We start from the raw sequence: 21,796 nt of genomic DNA, 5'->3' as shown, positions 1-21,796 counted from the left end.
CGGCCCCCTTCCCCGCAGGGAGGTCCCGCCGCTGCATTTGCACCGAGGGGCGCACGGAGACCGGAGGGCGCACGGAGACCGGAGCGCGCCCGGCTGCTGCTCCCCCCGCCGCCGCCCCACCAGCTTCGCTCCCCCGCGGGCTGTGCCCCCAGCGGGGACGGGCGCGGTCCCGGGCGGCTCCTGCTCCGGGCCAAGGCAGAGCCCGGCTGCGCTGCGGGGGGTGGCACGGGGCCCCCCATCCCCGTGCGCCCTGCGCCCTGCCCCGCGCTGCCGCCTGGCTCTGCCCCGGGGGCTCCCTCCCCCCAGCTAAACGTTACAGGGCGGGACCCGATCCGGCCCGGCCCCGATCCGGCCGCCCCGCGCTCCGTGCGCCTGGCCCCGGGCGCTCGGCCCATGGCGCGGCTGCCCCTGGCCCTTTGGCTCGGGCTGGCGGCGCTCTCCCTGCAGGCCCCGCCGGGCGGCGAGCCGGGCCCCGAGCTCCCCCCGCTGCACTACGGCGAGAACGGTGAGTGAGCCCCGCTCCGACGGCCCGGGCCGAGGGGACCCACGTGCCCTGGCCCCGCTGCCTCGGCACAGCAGCGACCCTGCTGGCCAGACGCGGAGCCCCCCTGCCCCATGGGGCCCGGCTGGGCTCCGGCTTCCCCTGCTGGAGCGGGTTGCTGGACTTGCCTGGAGGGTTCTCAGTTTTGGGGGGGGTCGGGGCTGGCCTTGGTGGCACCTAGGGGGGTTCCCTGCTGGAGGGCCTGGCGCTGGCTCTGGAAGGGGGTGAGCCACTGCTGGGCTCAGTGCGTTTCCCTGGGGCGCCAGGCAGCACTTTGGGCCTACTCACGTTTCTTCTTCCCCTTGGGGTCAGGCTGGTCCCCTGCATTCCCACCCGCTCCATGGGGTGACGGGGCAGGGAGAGCGTGACATGAACCGTGGCCGAGAGCCCCAGGCCGGGCGGCCTGTCCTGGGCTGGATTCCCAGGTGATAATTCACTCCAGAGGGCCTGCCGGCTGGGACCCTGGCATTCGGGTGGCCCCGGTGACATGTGGCTGAGAACGCCGGCACTCTGTGCCGCTGGCCTCCCACGCCCCTCCCGGGGCCATCTCCAGATGTTCCTACCTCTGGGAGCTCACCAGATGTGGGGACACTAAAGACCCGAGGGCCAAACCCAGCCGTGGTGGGAGCAGTAGCGTTGGTGTCGCTGACACCGGGGCCCGGCTGGCCCGTTCCCTTTATTGTACTAAGCGAGGCCGACGGGTTTTGTACAAGTTGCATCATTTCAACTTCATTTATGGCTGGAGGGGGGGAGAAAAAAGCCGCCTTAGGGTGGCGGTTTCCTGGTGTGCCCTCGGTTTGTAAACATTCCCCATTCGTATTGAATCAGGAAAGTGAAGGATGCAATAAGCCCAACTTAGTTTCCAGATTTGCACTTTTGCGCTACGTCTACACGACGATCAAAGACCCTGGAACCTACCAGTCCTCCGGAGGTCTCCCCAACGGGGCCAGGCGACTCCTTTCTATAACCCGTTTCTAGGCTAACGCACAGGAAACCGACCCATCCCCAGAGTCACATTTCCACCACCTCTGCCTTGGCTCTTTCCACTGCCAGGGAACTGAGCTACCAGCAGCCCCGGCGTCCTTCCCGCGCGGTCGCTGGAGACGCATTTTAACAAAACAGCCCAAATTCTCAAATCCGCTCACTAAAACCCCCGTGACCCCAGTACAGCCAGGCCAGCCGCAATGTAACTGGGCCCGGCCTTGCTAACTGCCACGGTCTCCTCTCTCTGCCTCCAGCTTCTCCCTGGCGTCGCTCCCACTAACAAGCTCAGGTTCCCATACTCCTCTGGGCTTTGCCTAACTGGGAAAGGGGGGAGAGGTGGGGGATGGAGGTTGGCTGTTGGGGGCAGACGGACAATAGACGGAGCCTGACTCCGAAGCTCCCTGCGGCCTGGCTGGGCTCTGGGCTGCCCTGAGGGCTCCTAGGCCGGGCGCCAGCTACCAACTAAACCCGCCTCTGCTGCCAGCCGTGGCAGCGGCACCGCAGATGCTGGGTGGGGTGCGTGGTCCCCAGAGGCGCACGGCTCCCGCGTGGGCTGTCGCGGTGGGACTCACTGAGCGGAGCTCATGGGGGGGGGGAGCCCGGGGGGCTGCAGGCCCAGCCTCAGGGCGCAATGAGACCGCGGGGATTAGCCTGGAGGCCAAGCGAGCCCCCTTGGGGATCTGCCCCACTGAAGGGCTCCTCCCAGAGACTGAGCCAAAACTGGCTGTGCCTGTGTGTACAGAGTACCCAGAACGCCAGCTCCCCCCCCCGCCCCCAGGACAGCTGCCCTCCTCCACCAGTACCCCCCCCCCTTCCAAACCACCCTGCAACGGGAAACCAGCCCACGTCGGACTTCGCGGCCGCCCCTTCTCTGCCTGGCTGTCCTGCCACCTGTGTCGTGGGGCCCGCTCGTTTCCGAAGGCCGGAGCCTGGGGCGAGGGGGTTGCTCTGTGTCCTGGCCGAGGAGCCGTGCAATGTGCCGGCCACTAGCCCGCGCCTAGCCTGCTGGGGAGAGTTGCTGACTCAGCGCGATCCATAGCCCCAGCTGTTGGGGACCAGAGTCCAACCCCCGGCTCCCAGGATTGGGGCCAGTCCCCCCCCCCCCAAGGGGTCCTGCTCCTCTTCTGGGCCCAGCCACACGGCCTCGCCACCTCCGAGTCTGGGCCTCCCGCCCCCCTGCGAGCTCGGCCCAGCGAGTCCCCAGGCCAGGCGGGCTCGTTAGTCACCACGGAGGCCTCGGGTCAGCACAGGGAGAGGCAGGTCAGAGCATCGCCCACGCTGGTCAGGCCAGCGCCAGTCACAGACCTCGGCTCTCTCTGGCCTCCCAGTCTCTTCCCGGAGCCATCGCTGTCCTGTCCTGGGCAGGGCTCAGTCCTTTGCTCTGCAGGCCAGGCCACGCTGAGCTCACAGCCCTTCAGTCCCACCCCCACCCCCCCGCCTTGAGTCAATTAACAAATCTTGCCCTGGCTCTCTGGCCCCCTTGTTGATCTGGGTCAGTTTCAGCCAGTTCTGACCTTAACGACTCTTCATTCCACCCCCACAGGGAGGTGACCCCCCCATCCCCCACATCCCGCCCTGCGACCAAACATAGCCCTTTTCCCACGCTGGGGAACCACGCGATGTATAAGGGGAAACCGAGGCACACGCAGGCAGCGTAAAAATATTCCTGAAAACTCCCCCTGTGTCACGTCTCTTCCAACCGGAGCAGGGTCACTTTAACCAGTGATCTGGGGAAGTCCAACCCTACCGGTGAACCCAGCGTCTCTCCCGGGCCCTTGGGAGCTGGTCTGCCGGGCACTGCCAGGGGTCTCACTCAGTCAAACTGACGCTTCCCAGTGCACGGTTCCTGGCCCCCACGAGGGCCGGCCTGTTCCACAGCACATGAGGAGCTTCCATGTGGCCCTCCCCTCCCAGACCCTTTGGGTTTGAAATGGGGCTGGGATCCTGCTACTGCCCGTCCCCATTGTCTGCCGGGGAGTGAGGAGGGCCATGAACCCACCTTCCTCCGGGCCGCCACCTCACCAATGTCTCCCCATTAACCTTCCGCTCCCTCTGGGGATCAGATGGGTCTGAGCCCAGGCGAGTTCAAGAGGACATGGGTACTGGTACCGGGAGTGGGAGCCCGTCTGTCCCCACCCTCTGTGCCCCCGAGGCTGGGTGCCTGCTTCCCTCCAAAGGATCAGCCCTGGCTGGACAGCCCCTCTGCCCACACAAACCCTGCGCCATCCAGCCTGGGACAGCCTGCCCGCTGATGCCCTGATTCCCTACAAGAGTTGCACCCCCAGTCCTGGCGATCCCTCGGTGGGGGGTCTGCCGGGCCGGCTGCTCCCCCCACTCTTGGTTTACCCGAGTCCCACTCCTGGGGCCCCTCCGCTGGTTCCCAGTCCCAGCACCCAGCGTGGGGTGCCTGGCACTGCCTAGGGAAGGCAGAGCGAGACAGGGCCAGAAACTGGGGGGTTCTCCAAGAGCCTGTATGAAGTTGGGGTGTGGCCCCCACCCTGTGGTGCCGTGACATGCCCCCAAAACACGTAGACGCGCCCCCTGCTGGCTTGTACGCTCTGGCAGAACCAGGAGTGTTGCGTGCAGGAGAACTCCCCTACCCCCCCAGCCATGAAATGTATGGGAGGGGCTGGGGCTAGCACAGGTGTTGCAGTGCCCCCTACAGACAGGCTGCAGAGCGGCGCCCATCAGGGCTCGTTGGCGCTGGTAACCGCTCAGGGTGGGGTGCGGGCGTCACATGTGTCACAGCCCCTCCCCTCTGGGGTGTGGTCTCAGCCCGCTCGGGAGCCGGAAGGGTGCCAAGGGGGAGCCCCACAGGAAACCGAAATGAGGGGGGCTGTCAGATGGGGAATCCTCCCCCAGCTCCGTCCAGGCGGGTGTGGGTCAGTGGGTGGAGGGAGCGGGCAGAGCCCCCCCACCCAGCGTGTCCGGGAACGCTGATGGCCTGCTGATGGAGCCGCGCCGGCGCCGGCAGCCAGCTGTCCCGTCACCCAGGGCTTGGGGTACAGCCAGCGGGGCTGCAGCTTCCCGCTCACAGAGCCTGAGCTCCACACGCTGCCAGAGCAGGATGGAGCTGCCCGGAGCTGGCGACTGCTCCCTGCCCCTGTTGGGCCGCGTGGCGGAGAGGAGCTGGTGACAGCCGTCTGGGGTGTGCGGGCGGTGAGGCCTCGGTGCTGGGCACCTCGTGTGGCTGACGCTGTCGCTGGCTCGGCTCCGGGTGGGCGGAGGCAACTGGGACAGAGCTGGGGAGAGGGCTGTGACGGGTTAGGTCACAGAGACCACCTTGGGACTGCCACCTGATGTGCTGAGACTACCTCTGAGCCCGTTTTCCCTGCCAGCTTGGGACTGCAGGACCCTGCCTTGTTGAGCCAGACACGCTAGCCTGCTGCAACACAGACCCAGGTCTGAACCACGTCCCCACAAAGCTGCAGACTTAACTGAAAATGGCTTAGCAAGTGCTCCTGTCTCCAGCACCCAGATACCCAGTTCCCAATGGGGTCCAAACCCCAAATAAATCCGTTTTACTCTGTATAAAACTTATACAGGGTAAACTCATAAATTGTCCGCCCTCTATAACACTGATAGAGAGAGATGCACAGCTGTTTGCTCCCCCAGGTATTAATCACTTACTCTGGGTTAATTAATAATCAAAAATGATTTTATTAAGCATAAAAAGTAGGATTTAAGTGGTTCCAAGTAATAACAGACAGAACAAAGTAAATTACCAAGCAGAATAAAACAAAACACGCAAATCTAAACCTAATACATTAAGAAACTGATTACAGGTAAATCTCACCCTCAGAGATGTTCCAATGAGCTTCTTTCACAGACCAGACTCCTTCCTAGTCTGGGCCCAATCCTTTCCCCTGGTACAGCCCTTGTTCCAGCTCAGGTGGTAGCTAGGGGATTTCTCATGACTGCAGCCCCCTTTGTTCTGTTCCACCCCCTTATATACCTTTGGCACAAGGCGGGAATCTTTCGTCTCTTTGGGTCCCCACCCCTCCTTCTAAATGGAAAAGCACCAGGTTTAAGATGGATTCCAGTACCAGGTGACATGGTCACATGTCCTGCGAGACTCTAAGCCTCCATTCTTCCTGGCCTGACTCACAGGAAGGCTTGCAAGTAAACAGAGCCAGCTACAGTCAATTGTCCTGGTTGATGGGAGCCACCAAGATTCCAAACCACCATTAATGGCCCCCACTTTGCATAATTACAATAGGCCCTCAGAGTTATATTTCATATTTCTAGTTTCAGATACTAGAGTGATACATTCATACAAATAGGATGACCAACTCAGTAGATTATAAGCTTTGTAATGCTACCTTACAAGAGACCTTTTGCATGAAGCATATTCCAGTGACGTTATGTTCACACTCATTAGCATATTTTCATAACACCATATGGAGTGCACCGTCACAGGGGCCGTGTGGCTAGCGCGGCTGGGCAGCAGGGGGCTGCAGGCCGGGGGCCCAGGCCGAGAGAGGTTGGGATGCGGGGGCCCCCAGTACGAGGGCAGGAGACCAGGCCTGGTGCCTGGGGGTTGCACTCGAGAGGGACTGATCGGCTGCACGGCTCAGGCTGCCTGTAGCGTTCCCCGGTCTCTAGAGCTGCAGGGCTGCCAGGAGGAGATGGGAATCCTGCTGCTGGTGCCCTGGGGCCTGGATCCCACTGGGCTGGGAGTGGGGGATCCCCGGGCACAGACCCTGCTGGGCTGGGGGGCGGAGTGAATCCCAGTGAGATCCAAGGCCTCTCTCTCTCCGCCTCTCCTCCCAGTGCCCTCCAGGCAGCCCTCCCATTCCCTCTGCCCCCCTCCACCTTCCTCAGCAGGGCTCCCACGCACAAGGCTCCTTCGGGGCGCATGTGAACACAGCCCCTGGCTGGGCCGTGGGCCAGTGCCTGGCGCGCCATCCCCAGCACAGCTGCACAGAGCTGTCAGGGACAGCCGGGGAGAATCCTCAGGCGACCGCCCCAGCTATCCACCCCCCAGCCCAGCGGGGTCTGTGCCGGGGCCCCAGTATCCAGCCCTGGACCCGCGCTGGGGTGAGGGGATGGGGCGGGGGGTGGCTCTTCCTTCCCGTTTCTTCTGCCTCTCGGCTCCCACTGGGTCGCCGTGCACAGGGCCAGCGGCCCATGGCTGGCTGGGGGCATGAGGGTCCCCAGCTCCCCTTTGCTCAGGGTCGGCTCCAGGCCCCTTGGGATTTGGCATCAGTCCAGCCAGGGACGCAGCGTGAAAGTGGGGACCGGGGGCTCCCACCTGGGCCGACGGCTCTGCAGACGGAGGGGTAGCGGGGGCTGGGGAGAAAGCGGGGGCAGGGGAGATCCGCATTGCTAACCCCCCCACCCCGCTTGCTTCGCAGTCATTGACCTGCTGGAGGCGCTGAACGTCACCCGCTCCGTCCGGGGCGTCAGCAGGGCCGCGGGCTCCGAGCCGGGCGTGCCGGCCTGGAAGTTCCGCCAGCGGGTGCCCCACCTGACGCTGCCCTGGGACTACGCCATCTACCTGCTGGCCAGCTCGCAGGGCGCCCTGGGCTTCCACTTCGTGGCCAGGCAGAGCCGGGGCTCGGCGGGCACCCTCATCTCCCTGGTGTCGCCAGCCGCCGCCGCGCGGGACGGGCGCCCGCTGCTGCAGCTGGCGTCCAGCGCCCGCGCCAACCAGCTGCGTCTGGACTACCGCGCCGGGCCCAGCATGGAGCCCGCCTCACTGCTTTTCCCTGGAGGCAGCCCCTTCGCCCGGGGCCGCTGGGCCCGGCTGGCCGTCGACCTGCAGCCCCACCGCCTGGCGCTCTTCGTGGACTGCCGCCCGGCCGTGCTCCTGGAGCGGGGCGGCCCGCGGGACGCACTCAGCCTGCTGCTGCCCCTCGACCTGCAGATCACCTTCGCCAGCCTGCCCGGGGACGCAGCCAGCAAGTTTCTGGTGAGCCCTGCGGCCGCAGGGAGCCGCCCCTGCCTGCCCTGGCTCCGGCACCCAGGCTGCCCTCCGTGGGGCTCTGCCAGTGTCCTCCCCGAGCTAGGGGCTGGCAGTAGCAGGAGGGTCGGTCCCCCCCCACTGCCTTCTGCCCCCTAAGCTCAGAACTGTCTCCCTCTCCAGCTCTGCCGGTGCCCCTCAGTCGCGACCCGCAGCCCCGTGCCATCCAGCCCTCGGCTCCCCCCATACACAGCCCTGCCGGTTCCCCTCAGTCCCTACCCACGGCCCCGTGCCATCCAGCCCTCGGCTCCCCCCCACAGCCCTACTGGTGCCTCTCAGTCCTGACCCACTGCCCCCTGCCATCCCAGCTCTGGGCTCCCCCCATACACAGCTCTGCCGGTACCCCTCAGTGCCTACCCGCAGCCCCATGCCATCCCAGCCCTGGGCTCCCCCCATACACAGCCCTGCCGGTTCCCCTCAGTCCCTACCCACGGCCCCGTGCCATCCCAGCCCTGGGCTCCCCCCCCACAGCCCTGTCGGTGCCCCTCAGTCCCAACCCACGACTCCCTGCCATCCCAGCTCTGGGCTCCCCCCATACACAGCTCTGCCGGTTCCCCTCAGTCCCGACCCGCGGCCCCCTGCTACCCCAGGCCTGGGCACCCCACCCACCAATCCAGACCCTCACACACACCCCGGTTTCATGGACGCGGTGACGTTTGGCAGGGGGCAGCACCTCTCGCCCCTGGTGCTGGTGGGCGACCTGGAGCCTGACGGGCTTGGCTCTCGATGCAGGGCTATTGGCAGACGGCTGAGATCTCCCCCAGCGGGTTCCCACGCCGGCCGTGGCACTGCGAGAACCTGGCAGGTAGGAGCCGGCCGAGGCCGCTGGGCTGGGCTGGGGGGTGCATCTCCAGGGCTGGGTGGGGCCCCATGGGGGAGAGAGCTGCATAAATCAGCATTGCCCCCGCTTAGTAGAGTGCAGGACACCGCAGAATCCTGCTTCCCCCTCCTCCCCCCGGGAGCGCTTGTCAGATCTTGGGGTGACACGTGAGGAAGCTGAGAACGGGGGGGCGATTAGGGCGAGGAAGGGGGCTTGCCCCTGGGCTGGGACAGAGCCGGGCAACCCAGGCTGGCCTCTCTGGGGATCTGGGGTCGGCCGGTCACCGGGGCTGGGGCCTGGCCAGGCGTCTAGCCAGCCCTGGCCATGTGATGGCCCCCCAGCCCTTCCCCAGGGGCCTGGCTGCTCCGGGCCCTTGGACCCCCCCCCCTCTAACCACTAGGACCCTCTCCCTTCCCAGACCTGGGGATAGAACCCAGAAGTCCTGGCTCTCAGCCGTCTGCTCTAACCACTGGAGCCCACTCCCGTCCCAGAGCTGGGGATAGAACCCAGGAGTCCTGTCTCCCAGCCCCCCCTACTCTAACCACTAGAGCCCACTCCCCTCCCAGAGCTGGGATAGATCCAGGTCTCTGTTCTCAGCGGCGTGGCTGCAATCACTCCTGTCCCTGTCCCCCGGCTGTCCTTCCCCCACCAACCGCCCTCCCTTGGCTCCTCTCTCCTCCCTCCCCCCCCGCATCTCTCCCCGCTGGCCTCAATTCCGGCCCTGGCAGCCGTAACAACAGCTGCCCCCACGGCTGCCCCCGGCCTCATCTGCTAACGAGCTGGGCCCTGGGCAGCCTCCAGCGCTAATTGCTGGGGCCAGCTCCACTCCACTGCCCTCACTGAGGCCAGGGGGGATGGGCCCTCAGCTGCGCCCGGTGCAGTCTCCCGGCCACTGCATGTGGGTTAACCCCCCTCCCGCGCGCCCCCAGCCTGCCCCCCCCCGGGCACTCAGTCTGGGACGGAACTGGGCGCCCAGCCATAGAGGCCGGCCAGAGCCCAGTTCCCCGGAGCCTGGGCCGGAGGACAAGGAGGAGCTGGGAGGGCATGGGGGGCGGGGAGTGGAGAGTTTAGGGTCTGGCTGGATGTGGGACAGATGGGCAGGACCCGGCTCTGAATGCTGCCCACGTGCTCCTGTCCCCAGGCCAGGCGACCGCGTACTGCTCGAGCTGCCCCTCCGCACCAAGGCCAGGCGCTGGGGAACCCTGGGCAGCCCCCCATCCTCCCCTGCCCCTCTGATCTGCAGCCCCCCATTCCCCCTCCCCCGTCTGAGCCCAGCCTGGATCCAGCTGCCGGCCGCTTACCATGGCCGGTGCCAGTACAGGGCTGGCCAACAGGCTGCCCTTGGCACTGGCTGCGGGGCAAGGGGGAATCAGCTGTTGGCTATGCTCTGGGTGCTGGGCCCATCCTTGGCTCGGCTGGCGGGTGCTGGGTGCAGGGTGGGATTTGGTGCCCTCGGGAGATGGGCGTGTGTGTGCATAACATGTGTGAGCTGACCATGGATGGGGTGTATCGGGGGGAGGGGCCCCCATGTATCAGCCCCCCCCACTCCCGCAGCATGGAGGTGATGTGGGCTCGGCCGCTGAGGTCTCTGGGGAAGGTCTCTATCGTCACCCGGCCTGTCCCCGCTGCAGTCACCAAAGGCCCCGTGGATGTTGCCCACCCTGGCCCGGGCCTTGCCCAGCCTCCTGGCGGGTACAGGTGCAGGTCCCCGGCTCCCAAGCAGCAGGCCTCCTTTGGAAGGGGAATCCCCACTAACTCCTAGCAGTCTAGAGCCCATGACATGCATCAGGGCAGCTCTGCATCCGTCCAGCAGAGGGCTGTGCTGTGCGCCAGCCATCTAACTGGTGGCTGCGGGGAACCGGCTTTGAGATGTCTGGGGGGCGGCGGGTAGGGGAGGGGTTCCCCAGGGGAGCAGCGAGGGCTGGGGCACATGGATTTATCCTTTCCCCCCTCCCCACAGCTCTGGGTACCCCCCGGGTCCCAGAGTCCTGGAGTCATTGGGCCCCAGAGCGGGTGCGGAGGGAGCGCAGTGCCAGGCCATCAGCGGAGCCGGGGGAGAAGTGGCACCAGTTGGGGGGTGGTTCACAGAGTTCCCTGGGACCCAGGCTTCCACCCAGCAAACCCCTCATATCCGGCCCCCAGGCAGCCATGGGTTTCCATGGGGACGGGCGAGCCAGGCCAGGTGGGGGGGGGTGGGATTGGACCCAACTCCCCCGTTCACGCCCTGCCTGCGGTGCCTTGCAGACCCCTTCCCCGTGCCGTACACCCTGGCGGAGGAGGGGGACCTGGCCGAGCCCCCCTTTGATCAAGGATCCCCCCTGGCCCCGGAGCCGCCAGCCCTCGCCGACATCCGCAACTACCAGCAGCAGCCCGGCGAGCAGGAGTTCCCCCCCCCAGGCGCCCTGGAGGAGAGGGTGCAGCAGCTGAAGGAGCTGGTGGATGGATTCGGGGCCATGCTGGACATGGTCAAAGCGCAGGTAGGACCCGGGGGCGCGGCCCAGCGGGAGGAAAAGCTCCGGGGAAAAGGCGTTCTGGAGAGCGGGCAGCTCCTCCGAGACGATAGGAGAGATGCCGCTGCAGACTGCCCCAGGTGAAGGAGCCGGGCAGGAGAGCTGACGGGTTTCACGCACACTTGGCTTCAGTAAGGCTGTCAGTGATGAGCGGATACTTCACACGGGTCATATTAACCACGGGCCCCGCCAAGGAAGGCCCAGGGTGAAGCATGTCTAGAGAAGTGAGCTGTGTTCAAGTCGGCAGGGCCTGATGAAATTCACCCCTAGATGCTTAAGGAACCAGCCGAAGCAATCCCAGAACCGCTAGCGATGGTCTTTGAGACCTGGCCAGCGGGTGAGGGCCCGGGGGCTGGAGAGAGGAAAACGTGGCACCTGTCCTGAGAAAGGGAAACAAACAGGACCTGGGGAATTCGAGACCCAGCAGCCTGACTTTGGTGCCTGGACGCTAGGGAAGGATTGGCTTGTGAGCACCTAGATGAGTGGTTCTCAAACGTTTGTACTGGTGACCTCTCTCCCATAGCAAGCCTCAGAGGGCGACCCCCCTTATACATTAAAAACACTTTAAAATATATTTATCACCAGTATAAATGCTGGAGGCGAAGTGGGGTTTGGGGTGGAGGCTGACAGCTCGCGACCCCCCATGTAAGAACCTCACGACCCGCTGAGGGGTCCCAACCCCCAGTTTGAGAACCACTGACCTCGGGGATACAGGAACAGCCAGCAGGGTTTGCCTGGAACAAAGCAACCTACTTGCCTTCTTGGATGGGTTACTGGCCGATGGCTGGGATGCGGGTGGGGGGCGGAGCTGTAGATGGGATGTAGCTTGTCCCATGTGACATTCCCTAGAGAAATGGGGTCGAGATGAAAGTGCTATAGGATGGGCGTGAAACTCATTGAAAGCCTGGCCTCCAAGAGTCGGTCCCGGGGTTCACTGGCCAGCGGGGAGGCCGTATCGGGTGGGGTCCCGCAGGGCTCAGTGCTGGGTCCAGGACTAGTCAATATTTTCCTTACTGACTTGGTTCACGGAGTGGAGAATACGCGGAAGAAGATTGCAGGTGACACCCGACTGGGAGGGGTTGCAAGCACTTGCGGGGGGGCGGGCAGGGTCAGAATTGGCAAATGGGAGAATTGGTCTGGATTTAACAAGCTGAGATTCAGTACAGGCGAGTGCAAGTAACTACACTTAGGCAGGAGAAGTGGAAAGCGAAGCTGCAAACCGGGGACCGGCCGGCTGGGTGGTAGCGCTGGTGAAACGGAGCTGGGGGCTACAGCGGCACGTACGTTGAATATGAGTCAGCAACGTGAGGCGGGTGTGAAAAAGGCTAATATCGTCCTGGGGCGCGTTTAGAAAGCCCGACCTCGGAGGAGAGGTTAGAACACGGGGCCTGTTTAGTCTGAGAGAAGCCGACTGAGGGGGACCTGAGAACAGGCTGTTCCGCAGAGAACGGGGATCAGTTCCCCACTGAGGGCAGGACAGATTCTGGGTGGATAGGAGGAAAAACGTTCTTGCTCTCAGGGTCGTTCAGCTCTGGACCAGGCTTCCGGAGGGGCGCGGGGGGGGGGGTATCGTGGGATCCCTGACACGGGGGGTTCTGGCAGGGCTGGATCCTGCCTCAGTGCAGGGGTCTGGACGTGACGTCTCGAGGTCCCTTCCAGCCCTGATTCTATGAGACTCACCCCCTTCCTGGCCCCACTCAGGATAGTCCAGGCTCCCAGCCCCCTGCTCTAACCACTGGACCCCACTCCCCTCCCAGAACTGGGATAGAATCCAGGAATCCTGCCCCCCCCACTAGCCCCCACTCCCCTCCCAGAGCTGGGATAGAACCTAGGAGTCCTGCCCCCCCACCCACTAGGCACCACTCCACTCCCAGAGCTGGGATAGAACCCATGAGTCCTGGCTCCCAGGACACCCCCCCCTCCCCCCGCAACTGCCCACTAGCCCCCCAGCCCGCACTCCCGGCTCGCCCCCTCTCTCCTGCAGAGCTCGGAGCTGCTGGCCCGCGTGAAGTCCCTGGAGAGCTGCGAGTGCCAGAGGCCGGCGTGCGTGTGGGAGGGGACGCAGCGTGAGGACGGAGCCACCTGGGACAAGGACGACTGCACCACCTGCATCTGCCTGCAGGGGGAGGTGCGGTGCTCGGCACGCCAGGACCGGCCCCAGTGCCTAGGTGAGCAGGGAAGGTGGGCGTGGGGCTGTGCGGGGCGGGTCACACGGGGAGGAAGGGGCTGCCCGGGGCGGGTCACACGGGGCGGTGGGCGGGGCAGGTGTGACGGTGCTGCCCATGGGAGCCAGCTGAGGTCACTCAATCAGGGTGAACTGGAAACAAAACGGGGCAGACCAACCCCAAACGCTGGTGGATATTCCAATACTTAGATTTACCTGCACAAAACAGCTTCTGTAGTACCTCACTGGTTACTCAGAAGGCCAAACAACGCAGTTCCCTTAAAGTACCCAGCCTCAGGCCTCTGTCCAGACACACCTGTCAGATATGATGATGATTATTGAAAATCTTATTTCATCATATAAAAGAAAAGGTTCTCCCAGTCCCAAAGGATCAGCCACATACCCAGGTTCAATTATAACTTAGACCTTACCCAAAATACACACTAATAGCCAATTCTTATTAACTAAACTAAAATTTATTAAAAAAGAAAAGAGTGTGTTGGTTAAAAGATCAATATACAGACAGACTTGAATTCAATTCTTGAGGTTTAGATACATGGCAGAGATGAGCTTGTAGTTGCCAAAAGTCCTTTTAGAAATAGACCAGAGGTTATAGTCCAATGTCCATGTTCAGGGTGACTCCAGTCAGTGACTGGGGATCTCAATTCTTGTGGCTCAGAGTTTCTCCCTCTTGAAACCCAAAGCAGATCTGAGATGCAGCAGGATCGTGTCCCAGGGTTCTTATACATTTCCAGCAGCCTCTTGGCCTGAGAAAACAATAGGCTCAACTTTCCTTCTTCTAAACATCCTGGCAATTAGCACAGGGTAATTTATCCATTAAACAGTTCAGATACAGGTTACCACAACCTTCAAAGAGACACATAGACAATAATACTATTTCCCTCCAGTGTCCTCCTAAATGTTAATATTCCCTTTTTGATCTTTGAATCAAAGCTATAGCAATAGACAAGACTTGTTTGCTGACATCACAAGCCCTGAGCAAACATCTCCCCTTCGAACTCTAACACTGCCGGCTGCATTTCAAAGCTCTGCTCATTTACGTTTAGGGGACGAATAGCTCAGTGGTTTGAGCATTGGCCTGCTAAACCCAGCGTTGTGAGCTCAATCCTTGAGGGGGCCACTTAGGGATCTGGGGCAAAATCAGTACTTGGTCCTGCTAGTGAAGGCAGGGGGCTGGACTCAATGACCTCTCGGGGTCCCTTCCAGTTCTAGGAGATATGTTTCTAATATATGGAGATATACCTATCTTCCTAACCAGTCTTTAAAGTTCGGCCATTGGTCAGGTCAGTCTGTGAGTTAATTAACTCTTTCTGGCCCTGTCACCTTTCAGTGAGATATTATATTACACTCATAACATCACAGCGGGTCACACGGGGAGGAAGGGGCAGGTCGCACAGGGAGGTGGGCACGGGGCTGCCCAGCGCCCCCCACTGAGCCCCTGCCCCGCTTCCCCCAGCCCAGCGTCCCCCGCCAAGCCTCCTCCCCCAGCCCCTGCCCCACTCCCCCCAGCACAGTGCCCCCTGCCGAGCCCCAGCACAGCGCTCCCTGCCGAGCCCCCTTCCCCGCACCCCCTGCCGAGCCCCTGCCCCTTCCCCCCCAGCCCAGTGCCCCCTGCCCCCCACCGAGCCCCCTCCCCCCAGGCCAGCACCCCCGCCGAGCCCCCGCCCCGCTCCCCCCAGCACAGCGCCCCCTGCTGAGCCCCCTACCCCCAGCACAGTGCCCCCTGCCAAGCCCCTGGCTCCCTGCAGCCCCGGGGGGGGGGGGGGAGTGTCCGTGTCACCCGCCCGCTCTCCTGTGCCCAGGCTGTGAGTACGACGGGCAGCGGTACCAGGACAGAGACGTCTTCCTGGCGCCATCCAACTCCTGCATGAACTGCTCCTGCCTGGTGAGACCCTGCGCTCCGGGGAGGGGGAGGGCAGAGGAAGGGGGGCCAGGGCGGGGGTCACAAGGGCTATGGGTCAGGCCTGAGGGGCACCAGCATAGCTGGGTGAGGGGAGCCCGGGTCAGGGCTAACGGGGCTGTGGGTTGGGAGTGAGGGGCACTGGCAGAGGTGGGGTCCCCAGGGTTGGGGCCCCCCCAAATCCAGAACAGCCCCTCGGAGGGGCCCCTCAGTGGGCCAGGCCCCCAGGGGTCCCGCCCTCCCGCCAGGGTGGCCATGCAGTCTCGCCACCCCGTATCCTGATCCTCCAGGGCCTGTGTCTCTGGCGTCCTTAGCCCCCAAGAGAGTCCCGTAGGACCAGGATCCCCCCAGGGGACGGGATCGGGACGGGACCCCCCCAGGGGACGGGGTGGAGGGGACGGGGTGGGGTTGGGACACCGGCTGTGTCTCTCCTGCCCAGGACGGGAGCGTCCAGTGCTTTCGACTCGTCTGCCTGCAGCTCCACTGCGCCACCCAGGAGGAGGTGCCCGGGACCTGCTGCCCCCGCTGCCAGGGTGAGCCCAGTGCTAGGGGGGGGGGGCACTGCACTGCAAGGGGAGTGGGGGGAGGTGAGGTGTGGGGAAGGGGGGGAGGTGGGTGCTGGGGGGGACATGGTCAGGCCCTTTTAAAAGGGGACGAGAACCTTCCACTGCAGAGAGACCCCCCAGCCCTGCCCCTCACTCCCAACCCGCAGCCCCCCTGCTAGCCCTGTCCTGGGCTCACCCCACCCCGCCCTGCCGGTGCCCCTCACTTCCTGTAACGATGCTGGTTCTGGCGGGACCCAACTGAGAGTGCCAGTTCAGGACAAATTGCTTAAAACAGGGCACTTACAGCCCTAGGCTGGGGTTTTTTCACCTCTAAGGCAAACCAAATCAGCCAGATAAAGAGGACTTCGGTCTCACCCCACTGGCTAACCACAAGTCACACATGCCATTCCCTTAGACACTCCAGTTTCCCAGGATCACCACCAGTGCCACTTGTTATGGGGACGAATGGTTATGAAAACCAACACCCCAGTAAAAGAAGAAAGGTTCTCCTGATCCCCACGGACCAAGCCCCAGACCCAGGTCAATATACAAATCAGATCTTACCCACAAATCATGTCGTTGCCAATCCTTTAGAATCTAAAAGCTAAAGGTTTATTTATAAAAAGAAAGAAATACAGATGAGAGCTAGAATTGGTGAAATGGAATCAATTCCGTACAGTAATGGCAAAGTTCTTGGTTCAGGCTTGTAGCAGTGATAGAATAAACTGCAGGTTCAGACGTCCCCAACTGGGATGGGTCATTCAGTCCTTTGTTCAGAGCTTCAGTTTGTAGCAAAGTCCCTCCAGAGGTATGAAGCAGGATTGAAGACCAAATGGAGATGAGGCATCAGCCTTTTATAGTCTCTTCCAGGTGTAAGAACACCTCTTTGTTCTTACTGTGGAAAATCACAGCAAAATGGAGTCTGGAGTCACATGGGCAAGGCCCTGCATACTTTGCTGAGTCTCAAGGCATATTTGCCTTCTCTCAATGGGGCAATTGTATAGTTGATGGTCCTTAATGGGCCATCAAGCAGGCTAGACAGAGCTGACACCACCTTGTCTGGGATGTCACCCAGAAGCACAGCACCAGTTTGAGGTACAGACAGTATAGAGCCAATATTCATAACTTCAGCTACAAAATTGACACATGCATACAGACGGCATAATCATAACCAGCAACCCATAACCTTGTCTTAGACACCTCATTTGACCCCCTTCATACAAGATTTGGGTGCCACTACAGGACTTTGGTTGCAACAATGATCTCTACGGTCCCAGTTCATGTCAATAACGTGACACTCCCGACCCGCAGCCCCTGCTATTCCAGCCCTGGGCTCCCCCGCCCCGCCCTGCTGGTGCCCCTCACTCCCAACCGGCAGCCCTCCTGCTATCCCCGTCCTGGGCTCCCACGTGCAGCTCTGCCGGTGCCCCTAACTCCCGATTTGCAGCCCCGCTCTCCCTGCCCCCGCTAGCTGCGGTCTGGGCTCAGCGATGGCTGGGGGGCCGGGGGCCTGGTTGATGCCAGTTCTCTCCCACCCAGGCTGTGTGGACGGAGCCGCCCGGCGGGAGCACGGTGAGGAGTGGGCGCCGCATGCAGACCCCTGCCAGAGCTGCCGGTGCTTGGTAAGGCCACGCTCCCCCGTGTCGCTGGGCAGGGCCTGGGGGCCCCCATCCCCACTGGCCCCAGGCCTGAGGTGCCCCTCGCCTGTGCCCCCCGCTCCTCAGGGCAGCGCTGTATTCCAAGGCTCCGCCCCCAGCCTGGCACAGGCTCCTCCCCTCCCATTATTTGGCTGGACCCTTTCCAGCGGGCCCTGGGTCTGTCTGGGGATCTGGGTGGGGCGGGGAACGCCCCGGGCTGGGAGCTGCTGCCCCGCGAGCGGCCCCCGGAAGCCCTGACCCCCCCCCCTCGCCCCGCACAGGATGGCCGCGCCGTGTGCAGGAAGAGCCAATGCGCCAGGCTGTGCCGCCACCCTGCCAGCCCCCGGCCGGGCACCTGCTGCCCCGTCTGCGACGGTGAGCGAAGGGAGGGGCTCCTCATGGGGGGTGGGGCTGTGCTCCCTGGGGCCGTGGGGGGCGGGGCAGGGTCGATGGGGAAGTGGGTCTGTCCCACAGGGCCGTTGGCGGCTGCCCCCCCCCATTGTTGGATGGCTCCCTGGGGTGAGGGCCCTGGAGCCTCTGGTCCTGTTGGGCCCAGGCCAGATAATGCCAGGGCCAGTGCTCCCCTCCCAGCCCTGGGGGCCCCTGAGGGGTGTGGGCTCCGTGGTCCCTGCGTGGGGGCCTGGCTGGTGCCAAGCGGGGCGGGGGGGGTGAGGTGAGCACTGGGCTAAGGCCCAGCAAACTTGCTGCATGCCCTGGCCGCGGGGCCGGCCCAGTGCCCTGAGGAGGAGGCCCCCTGGGTGCCCATCCCACCCTGCCAGGGGGACAGTGCTGAGGGCTGTGGCTGTCCCGGGGGGGGGGGGGGGACTGGGGGGGCACCCTCAAGCTGTACCGCTCTCTCTCCCTGCAGGCTGCTCGCTGGACGGCCAGGAGTTTGCCAGCGGGGAGCCGGTGCCCAGCGGGGAGCCCTGCACCCAGTGCGCCTGCGTGGTGAGTGTGCAGGCCGGGGGCGCCTGGCACTGCCTGTCTGCACAGCAGAGGGGCTGGGGAGGGGGTGGGGGGGTGCCCCAGCTGCTGCTCCGCTGGGTGGGGAGAAGGGCCCGGGCTGGCAGGGGCTCCCGGGTGGCAGGGCTGGGAGGGGTCAAGGCAGCATGTGGGACTGGGGCTGGGGCTGGGGGGGGGCAGGCTGGGGCAGCGTCTGGTAAAGTGGGGGGCACATGTGTCGTGCAGAGCGGGAATGTGTTGTGCAAACCCACCGGCTGCCCGGCTGCCCCCTGCTTGGAGCCCGTCCGGAGACCTGGCGAGTGCTGCCCGCGGTGAGTGGGGCTGGGGAAGAGGGGCGCTGCCCGCGGTGAGTGGGGCTGGGGGAGGGGCGCTGCCCGTGGGTGAGTGGGGTTGGGGGAGGGGCGCTGCCCGCGGTGAGGGGGGCTGGGGGAGGTGAGCGCTGCCTGCGGTGAGTGGGGCTGGGGGAGGGGCGCTGCCTGTGGGTGAGTGGGGCTGGGGGAGGTGGGCGCTGCCTGCGGTGAGTGGGGCTGGGGGAGGTGGGCGCTGCCTGTGGTGAGTGGGGCTGGGGGAGGGGCGCTGCCCGCGGGTGAGTGGGGCTGGGGGAGGTGGGCGCTGCCCGCGGTGAGTGGGGCTGGGGGAGGTGGGCGCTGCCTGCGGTGAGTGGGGCTGGGGGAGGTGGGCGCTGCCTGTGGTGAGTGGGGCTGGGGGAGGGGCGCTGCCCGCGGTGAGTGGGGCTGGGGGAGGGGCGCTGCCCGCGGTGAGTGGGGCTGGGGGAGAGGGGCGCTGCCCGCGGTGAGTAGGGCTGGGGGAGGTGGGCGCTGCCCGCTGGTGAGTGGGGCTGGGGGAGGGGCGCTGCCCGCGGTGAGTGGGGTTGGGGGAGGTGGGCGCTGCCTGCGGTGAGTGGGGCTGGGGGAGGGGCGCTGCCCGCGGTGAGTGGGGCTGGGGGAGGTGGGCGCTGCCCATGGTGAGTGGGGCTTGGGGGCTGGTAAGGGGGAACACTGCCTGGAGTGAATGGGGGGCTGGGGGCAGGTAGCCAGGTGAGGGGAGGGCTGGGGAGTCCAGGGGGTGCTGTTTGCAGTGGGGGTTGGGGGCGCCTGTGGCGTCACTGCCTCACTGTCGCGGTGCCAGGGCCAGGGTGCCCGAGCTGCTCTGCCATCGCCCGCCTCGCCCTAGGTGCCAGGACTGCCTCTACGACGCCCAGCCCGTCCCGCACGGCGCCGTCTTCACCCCCCCGCAGGAGCCCTGCCTCCGCTGCCGCTGCCAGGTGAGCCGGGCACAGGGCAGGTGCCCTCAGGAGCCCTCTCCATGGGCCACCCCCGGCCCTGCGAAGCCTGGGCCAGCTCCCGTCCCCACAGGCCACGGTGCCCCGGGACGGCACAGCCCCTCCCCAAGGCTGCGGGGGGGGGGGGGGGGCCGGGACACTGGCTGCGGGGGGGCCGGGGCACTGGCTGCGGGGGGGGGCCAGGGGCACTGGCTGTGAGGGGGGGCACTGGCTGCGGGGGGTGGCACTGGCTGGGGGGGGCAGGGCACTGGCTGCGGGGCGGCTGGGCATGGGGCCGTGGCGCGCTGGCGGAGGCTCTGTGCCAGGGGGCGGGAGCGGGGGCCTCTTGCCAACGCCTGGCTGAGCTCTGGCCCCTGCCCGCAGGCCGGGGAGGTGTCGTGTGAGCGCCTGGAGCAGAGCTGCCCGCCCGTGCCCTGCAGCCACCCGGGCACCGCCCAGGGCCAGTGCTGCCCGGCCTGCCACAGTGAGTAGCTGGTGGGGCGGGGGAGGGACAGCAAGGGGCCTCTGGAGCCGCTGGCCTCAGAGAGAGACCCTGGCCCTGGCAGCAGGGCATGGGGCGGAGGGGGCCCCCAGGGCTTCCCGCAGAGCCAGCTCCTCCCCCATCCCCCGGCGCGGGGCCCAAGAACCCCCCAGGTTACGGGTTGGGCCAGCCTCCAGCGGGGCCTGAGGGGGTCGGGGGAGGGCCCACATCGGGGGCCACGCCTGGCGAGGGGAGCTGTGTGCCCCTCTGCGTCTGGCCCAGGTGTCCCAGCCCCTGCCCTCTGGGCATCCCTCCTGCTGGCGCTTCCCTGTGCCCATCCCGCCCGGCTGCGCTGGGAAGGGGGCCACGGGGCCCAGCCCATCCAGACCCCGGGGGGGCGGGGGGTCTCAGGGCACTGGGGTCTCTAAGCTGTTGGGGGGGCTCTGAGGAGCTGGGGGCTCTGAGCGGGCAGGGGGGTCTCTGGGGGTGCTGGGGTCTCTGAGCGGGGGGGGGGTGTCATGGGGTCTCTGAGCGGGCAGGGGGTCTCTGGGGGTGCTGGGGTCTCTGAGTGGGCAGGGGGGGTGTCTGGGGGTGATGGGGTCTCTGAGCGGGCAGGGGGGTCTCTGGGGATGCTGGGGTCTCTGAGCGGGCAGGGGGGGTGTCTGGGGGTGCTGGGGTCTCTGAGCGGGGGGGTGTTGCTGGGGTCTCTGAGCGGGCAGGGGGGTCTCTGGGGATGCTGGGGTCTCTGAGCGGGCAGGGGGGGTGTCTGGGGGTGCTGGGGTCTCTGAGCGGGGGGGTGTTGCTGGAGTCTCTGAGCGGGCGGGGGGGTGTCTGGGGGTGCTGGGGTCTCTGAGCGAGGGGTGAAGGCAGAGACGGCCCTCTGAGGGCTCTGGGGTATCAGAGCTGGGGGGAGCTCTGGGGTCTCTGAGCCAGCCTGGGGGTCTCCGGGGGTTCGGCTGGGGCTGGCAGGCTGCCCCCCGTGCGGGGCTGTTCACCCGTCTCTCTCCGTGGGCAGCGTGTGAGTACGAGGGGCACCTGTACCGGCACGGAGAGACCTTCACGCCCCCGGGCCGCGGGCCCTGTGTGCGGTGCACCTGCTCGGTGAGTGACCCAGGGGACTCCTGGGACGGTGGGTTTGGGGGGGGGGCTCACCTCCACGTAACCAGCCCCTCCTGGTGCCAGGGGGTGCCCAGCCACGCGGACACAGAGAGCAGGGGATGTGGGTCCCTGGCACCAAGCTAGGGCAGAGGGGTGTTGGGCTAGGGGAGGGCGGCTCTGGGGCTGAGGGGGGCGTGGGCAGCCCTGGGGCAGGGGCAGACCCGCCGAGGGGTGCCATGACTGGGCTGTGTGGGGACACTGGCACGCCCGGGTCTGTGCCCGCGCACCGCTGACCCCGGCTCTCTCATGCAGGCTGGGCACGTGCAGTGCCAGGAAGAGGGGTGCCCCCCCGTGCCCTGTGCCCAGCCCATCCGGGACCCCCAACGCTGCTGCCCCATCTGCAAAGGTCGAGTAATGGCCGGTTCTGGGCCAGCCGCGGCCTGATGGCGCCCGCGGTGCAGCACTGCTGCCCCCTGCGTGGGCCAGGGGACATCGCCAAGGCAGGGCGCTGGGTGCTGCCAGCCCGCGGGCATTGCCTGGGCTCGCCAGCCCTGGGGCAGCCCCCAGCTGCTGCACCTCTGGGCCTGGTGGGGAAGTCTCCTCGCTCCCCGAGAGCAGGGCCCAGGGGGGGCAGGGGGCCAGGAGGGCAGGGCCCGGGGGGGGGGGGGCGGCGAGCTGGGAGCGCAGGACCCGGGGGGCGGGACCATAGGGCAGGGCCCTGTGGGGGCCGGGAGCACAGGGCCCTGGGGGGTGGGGCAGGAGCACAGGGTCGTGGTGGGGGCCTGGGAGGGCCGGGGGAAGCTGGGGGGCTGAGACTGGAAGGGCTGGGGGGGAAGGAGGGGCCAGGGAGGGGTGAGCCGGCTGGGTCCCTGGGGGCTGCGGCAGGGAGGCCCCCCGACTCACGGC

General features: G+C 65.4%; 1 protein-coding gene across 1 annotated transcript in view; it reads left to right on the top strand.

Moving 5' to 3' along the window:
* Positions 1-393: 393 nt before the first annotated feature.
* The window catches only part of KCP (kielin cysteine rich BMP regulator), a 48,003-nt gene continuing 26,600 nt past the window's right edge, over positions 394-21,796 (top strand). The window contains exons 1-15 of the mRNA XM_065423222.1: positions 394-505; positions 6,883-7,439; positions 8,223-8,295; positions 10,555-10,787; positions 12,805-12,988; positions 14,808-14,890; positions 15,345-15,438; positions 16,990-17,072; positions 17,369-17,462; positions 17,956-18,035; positions 18,276-18,361; positions 19,224-19,314; positions 19,696-19,795; positions 20,808-20,893; positions 21,203-21,296. Of these exons, the coding sequence (XP_065279294.1) occupies positions 394-505; positions 6,883-7,439; positions 8,223-8,295; positions 10,555-10,787; positions 12,805-12,988; positions 14,808-14,890; positions 15,345-15,438; positions 16,990-17,072; positions 17,369-17,462; positions 17,956-18,035; positions 18,276-18,361; positions 19,224-19,314; positions 19,696-19,795; positions 20,808-20,893; positions 21,203-21,296 (2,050 nt within the window). The remainder of the gene's footprint in view (positions 506-6,882; positions 7,440-8,222; positions 8,296-10,554; positions 10,788-12,804; positions 12,989-14,807; positions 14,891-15,344; positions 15,439-16,989; positions 17,073-17,368; positions 17,463-17,955; positions 18,036-18,275; positions 18,362-19,223; positions 19,315-19,695; positions 19,796-20,807; positions 20,894-21,202; positions 21,297-21,796) is intronic.

This window comes from Emys orbicularis, chromosome 1, assembly GCF_028017835.1.
Source record: "Emys orbicularis isolate rEmyOrb1 chromosome 1, rEmyOrb1.hap1, whole genome shotgun sequence".
NCBI lineage: Eukaryota > Metazoa > Chordata > Testudines > Emydidae > Emys > Emys orbicularis.
The sequence above is the reverse complement of the archived record's forward strand: the minus strand, read 5'-3'. Positions and strand labels throughout refer to the sequence as shown.